This window comes from Coregonus lavaretus (genome assembly GCF_964263955.1).
Source record: "Coregonus lavaretus genome assembly, chromosome: 1".
Taxonomy (NCBI): Eukaryota; Metazoa; Chordata; class Actinopteri; order Salmoniformes; family Salmonidae; genus Coregonus; species Coregonus lavaretus.
The window spans coordinates 17,896,722-17,903,315 of record NC_139988.1 but is presented as its reverse complement, the minus strand read 5'-3'; the positions used below and the strand labels follow the sequence as shown (position 1 = coordinate 17,903,315).

Sequence of the window (6,594 nt, the reverse complement as noted above, 5' to 3'; positions counted from 1 at the left end):
TCTCTCTCTCTCTCTCTCTCTCTCTCTCTCTCTCTCTCTCTCTCTCTCTCTCTCTCTCTCTCTCTCTCTCTCTCTCTCTCTCTCTCTCTCTGCCCCCTCTCACTCACACACCCATAAAACACGCACTCTCTCTCTCTGGCTCTCGTGCGTAATTGCCCTTTTGATTAATTATGTAATCTATAAACCTCACAGTGAAACGATCAGTTGGTTGAAGTATCATATTCAATACCCGCATTTAAAAAGGACAAACTATTCGTTGATTATCTTTACAGTATGGGTTGAATAACAATCCACCCCTGTAACTGTAATTTTCGCACAAATCTCTGACTACAAAGCGTTTACACCAAAATCCAAATTAAGCACAGAAATTGTAATGTTTGTAGCAGAGATTGCTAACTAATGTCTGTAACTAAATTGTTGATTCAATCAGGATCCGTCGGGGTCTTGTGGATTATCTCTTCTCTTCAACATAGGGATTAGGTGTAGGCCTACATAAGGATTTCTATCAACCAGTTTATTTGGTAACATTGCTAGCTAGCTACCATTACGCACCTAATCAAACGCCCTTCGTTTGATTCAGAACTGAATAACAAGTATGATTTAAAGATTATTTTATCATCTCACTATAAATAAATATGACATACACAAAACACGTTATATTTATATACAATTTTATTATAACTATTATCGATATATTAACATATATGCGCTCAATTTGGGAAGTTGTTAATGAGCTATGACGGATATTCACTTCATTACCTTTTGACAATAAACCGTTTCCAACATACACGCATACATCACGCACACACTCAAATATGCATAGGCCCAAATACAATTTAATCATTTACTATGTAAATATCCACATATGTACAAACGCATTTGATTATAACACACTACATTTTACGAAGAAAAAAAACTACATCACAAAAATAAATGTAAAAAATACAGAGGTCACAATTAGGCAACGTTTCGATATTAGATATGGAAAATAAAAACAAAATAAAAACAAAATACTAATTATAGTCAATATGTCAACGAAATTAAGAAATGCAATCAATGGTTGCCAGTACTAAAAAATAGTTGTTGTTTTTTACACAAAAGGCTAGTTGATGCCTTGGCAGTTGGACGTGTATTTATTATATCAATATAATCTTGTACATACATTTATCTATTTACCTTTTTACAATACTCTGCAGTAGTAATGCACATATAGTCAACTGTATTTGATAGACCTCTCACAATAGTACTCCACTTAGACGACCATAAAAAACAATACATACATAGAAGACTTGTTCAATTACGATGAAATAAAATAAACTTTGGAAACGGGTCACACAATTATGGTTAGGTGATTGGGTATTTCTATGTTGCACATGAGTATATTACAGAGTGAAGTGACTGTCTACGCTCGTTTGACAGGTCCATAAGTCCTAACTCTTAAAACGGAATGTGTCCAAATTCTCGAACTCTCAGAATGTATTCGGGGACGTTCTAAGTTGTACTCCATTCTAGCTGTAGTTCTATGTTGTGATCCAGTATTCTAACTGTAGTCAGAATATTCTAAGTGTACTCTGAGTATTTTAACTGTACTCTGGACCAGAGGATTCCATTGAAGAGGCACGTGTTTGTGCTCTAAACGGGTCGAACCCTCCATTCTCATCCACCACCACAGGCAAGCAGTTCCCTGCCGAACTATAACCCTTCTTCTTGCCTCTCCGCTCCTCCATCTTCATGGTATCATCCAGACCCTCTGGTTCATCATCGTCCACCAACAGGTTATCTCTCTCGGAGTAGGACGGTTTCATTTGGCACACGTTACGGAGCAGCAGAAGGGCCGGTGCGTACAGGACATTGACGAGGCCCATGCCCAGGTTGAGTTGGACAAACCCATAGTTGTGCACTATATTCCCCGCCACGATAGGACCCATGGCATACGCGACAGAATAGGAGATGTCAGCTAAAGCGTAGACGCTGCCGTACACGGACACATGACGCACATCGACCAGAAAGGCAAGTGTTGGCAACAGGGCAGTGTCCACAAGAGCGATGCCGAAACATATGCCACATAACGGGGCGATTAACTGGCCGAATGTTTTGCATGCTGGAACGGTGCACGAGCTGGCCCCGATAATGACCATGCCCAAGGCTCCATAGAACCACTGCAGGTTGGGGTACTTAGAAGCCAGTTTGACGGTCATGTAGACACCCAGAACATGTGGGAAGAAAGCAGGCAGCCAACATAATCCCATTTCCCACTTAGTTGAATGCATGGTGCTCTCCATCCAGTTGGCTATGGTGGGCTCCAGAAAGGCCAGGGGGATATTGCACACTGTTAGGGCACCTGCCACGACAGCTATGTACGGGTCAACCATTAGTTTGTAGATGGGGGTACCCACCGGCATATTGTCTCTAGTCCTGTTCGAGAACGGCTTGATCACGGTCAAGAGCAGAATCCCGTCTATAAGGCAAACCACGGCGAGAACGATAAACGGTACTCTTTTACCCGCAAACTCGTACAGAATACCCCCGAAGGGAGGCGCTACCAGGCTCCCGAAAGAGATGAACGCCAGGGCGATACCGAGGGCTTTACTTCTCTCCGATTCTTCGGTGTATTTATCTGCTATCATGGCAATTCCTGAGGTGTCCGCGAAAGCTGAACCCAGACCTTGCAAACTACGGGCAAAAAACAGCGTCGCGTAGTTCTCAGCGAAAGCAAATATGCATGTGGAGAAGAACATGACCGTTAATCCTATTAGGAGTGGAATGTCGTATCCAACGCGGTCTATGAAAGTTCCTGACAACGGGTTCACCAAAAGCTGCAAGATAGCCTTCGATGCAAAAAGTACTCCTATTTGGACGTCTAAATTGTCCCTGTTGCTTTTAGCTTGGGCTGAGCTCATTGTGCTGTTGATTGAAGAATTGGGATGTATAACTACGTGGATGTGCTCTGCTTGCTCAAGCTCTAAATCAGCAAGGTAGTCGGGAATAATCGGGACTATAACCATATAGAGCATATTGTCTAGAAGAAGAGCCACGCAGACGATCACTAAAATGATCCGTCTTTGATGGTCAGGGGCTTTCATTGCGTTGCCAAACTGTTTCGTTCTTTCTCCCATCTCGGACAGTTTTACAGCGGCTGATTTGGCCAGCCCGGATGACCCCCCTGTATCCATGATGATCTGCTATTATTGTTGTTGTCAATACAAAACGGCAGTTGTTGTTTTCTTTTCCTCTGCTCTCTGCTGCTATTCTGATATCTCAGCAAGACTGATAATACTGTCCCTGTACATTTATGTAGCTGTTTCTTAGTTCACTTACGCGATACGAAAGACAAAGGCGCAGCAGGCTTGGAACTTTTCTCCTTGTGATTTCCTGACCGTGCGCGAGGCTGCTGGCTTCTTCGACGGTGGGTGGTTTTCTCAGCCTCAACTTGGTCTTGTTTCACCCCCCCGCGCTCACATTTGGTGCTGTTTCATGGTCTCGAGAAGTGACGTGGTGAAATATTCTGCTATTCTCTACACGTTGTAGGACTTCAACCGCTAATACTCCATGTCAAGTTTCTATGGAACGTTAGTATAAGTTGTTTATGGAACTTGGGACCCCCTTCGATTCCAATGTTGATGCCTCGAATCACCTGTAGCACGTTTGTGTTCCGTTCTGAGATCACGAATGGTTTCGTTGCCATTGGTACGCATTGATTCGCAGGTTTGTCGATATTTTGAGTTTTTTTTCTTCTCTTTCACAAAGGGCTGTGACGCATCACCAGCTTACCCCCAAGTGGATCCTTTTCCAGTTGCGTCCTTTATGCTAATTCAGAACATGGCAATCCCTTAACCAATAAGAGTGAGCATCATCATGACGTCTCTAGGCCTACACGATCGCGGGAAAACCCTCCCAGCAAGGCACACTGATCGACCCTTGACTTTCTGAAGGGCATAAACGTATATTCTGTAATATTCCAGATGTTTAGGCTCAAGTTATTAGCCTAATATTTAAGTTTTAATGTATCACTGTTTCTTTACAATTCCCTAATCACCATAGATCAATTCCATTGATCAATTCATATGGGCCTATGGCAATATAGAGTCCCTGGAGAATGAAAAACTATATAATTAGGCCTATGGGTGACATTATTAAAACTCGAGTACCATTAGTTTGTGGATTTGGCTTTATTCAAAATGTATGCATTTACCCAGTCTCATTAATCTTTCCAACATGGCGTCATAGGATTCGGTGCCCTGGACGGTTTTCACGGAAGAATACTGTACCAAGTTAGCTTCCTGAATAAACTAAGTTAGTCTATTCCTAGAAAACATTGAACCGCTGTAGTTTACAACAATTATAATTTCTAAAGTGGGGAGAGTTATATTTGAGTGTTTCAGTGAAACGTAAGTGAGGGAGGCCCTGCTCTCTTGCTTTCCCAGATGTTTAGTTCATTTCATTCCGATCTCCTTTGCATTATTGTAGCCATTTTCTGTAGCCTGTCAACTACTCGTCTGTCTATCCCTGTTCTCTCCTCTCCGCACAGGCTATACAAACGCCTCACACCGCGTGGCTGCTGCCTCTCTAACCTGGTGGTCCCTGCAAGCACGACCCACGTGGAGTTCCAGGTCTCCAGCAACCTCTGGAACTGCGGTTCTGCGGACAACAAGGCAGAGTTCATCTCAGCCTATGCTACCCTCCAGTCCCTCAACTTCTTGGCGCTGACGGAAACATGGATTACCACAGAAAACACTGATACTCCTACTGCTCTCTCCTCGTTCTTGCATACCCCGAGAGCATCTGGTCAGCGAGGTGGTGGCACAGGAATCCTCATCTCTCCCAAGTGGACATTCTCTCTTTCTCCCCTGACCCATCTGTCTATCTCCTCATTTGAATTCCATGCTGTCACAGTCACTAGCCCATTCAAGCTTAACATCCTTATCATTTACGCCCTCCAGGTTGCCTTGGAGAGTTCATCAATGAGCTTGACGCCTTGATAAGTTCCTTTCCTGAGGAAATCTAGACTCCCTGCGGACCTGGCATCTTTTCACTCCCTCCTCTCTACATTTTCTTCATCTGTTTCTGCTGCTAAAGCCACTTTCTACCACTCTAAATTCCAAGCATCTGCCACTAACCCTAGGAAGCTCTTTGCCACCTTCTCCTCCCTGCTGAATCCTCCCCCCCCCCCCCTCCTCCCTCTCTGTGGATGACTTCGTCAACCATTTCGAAAAGAAGGTTGACGACATCCGATCCTCGTTTGTTAAGTCAAATGACACTGCTGGTCCTGCTCACACTGCCCTACCCTATGCTTTGACTTCTTTCTAAGGAATACCTGGGATAGGATAAAGTAATCCTTCTACCCCCCCCCCCCCAAAAAAAAATTGTAAAGTGGTTATCCCACTGGCTATAGGGTGAATGCATTAATTTGTGAGTCGCTCTGGACTACAGCGTCTGCTAAATGACGTAAATGTGCCCTTGAGCAAGGCACTTAACCCTAATTGCTCCTGTAAGTCGCTCTGGATAAGAGCGTCTGCTAAATGACTTAAATGTAAATGTAAATGTTTCTCCCCTCTCTCTCCAGATAAAATCTTGCGACTTGTGACGGCCGGCCGCCCAACAACCTGCCCGCTTGACCCTATCCCCTCCTCTCTTCTCCAGACCATCTCCGGTGACCTTCTCCCTTACCTCACCTCGCTGATCAACTCATCCTTGACCGTTGGCTATGTCCCTTCTGTCTTCAAGAATGCGAGAGTTGCACCCCTTCTCAAAAAACCAAAACTCGATCCCTCTGATGTCAACAATTACAGACCAGTATCCCTTCTTTCTTTTCTCTCCAAAACTCTTGAGCGTGCCGTCTTTAGCCAACTCGCTTGCTATCTCTCTCAGAATGACCTTCTTGATCCAAACCAGTCAGGTTTCAAGAATGGTCATTCAACTGAGACTGCTCTTCTCTGTGTCACGGAGGCTCTCCGCACTGCTAAAGCTAACTCTCTCTCCTCTGCTCTTGTCCTTCTAGACCTGTCTGCTGCCTTTGATACTGTGAACCATCAGATTCTCCTCTCCACCCTCTCCGAGCTGGGCATCTCCGGCGCGGCTCACTCTTGGATTGCGTCCTACCTGACCGGTCGCTCCTACCAAGTGGTGTGGCGAGAATCTGTCTCCGCACCACGTGCTCTCACCACTGGTGTCCCCCAGGGATCAGTTCTAGGCCCTCTCCTATTCTCGCTATACACCAAGTCACTTGGCTCTGTAATATCCTCACATGGCCTCTCCTATCATTGCTACGCAGACGACACACAACTAATCTTCTCCTTTCCCCCTTCTGATAACCAGGTGGCGAATCGCATCTCTGCATGTCTGGCAGACATATCAGTGTGGATGACGGATCACCACCTCAAGCTGAACCTCAGCAAGACGGAGCTGCTCTTCCTCCCGGGGAAGGACTGCCCGTTCCATGATCTCGCCATCACGGTTGACAACTCCGTTGTGTCCTCGTCCCAGAGTGCGACGAGCCTTGGCATGACCCTGGACAACACCCTGTCGTTCTCCGCTAACATCAAGGCGGTGACCCGATCCTGTAGGTTCATGCTCTACAACATTCGGAGAGTACGA

General features: G+C 45.1%; 1 protein-coding gene across 1 annotated transcript; it reads right to left on the bottom strand.

Moving 5' to 3' along the window:
* Window positions 1-1,580: 1,580 nt before the first annotated feature.
* On the bottom strand, window positions 1,581-3,173 carry LOC311128437 (putative vesicular acetylcholine transporter-A; the record flags this gene model as incomplete). The annotated part of the gene is made up of 1 exon (XM_084160573.1): window positions 1,581-3,173. The coding sequence occupies one exon, from the start codon at window positions 3,171-3,173 to the stop codon at window positions 1,581-1,583; it is 1,593 nt and encodes a 530-aa protein (XP_084016699.1).
* Between the last annotated feature and the right edge of the window lie 3,421 nt (window positions 3,174-6,594).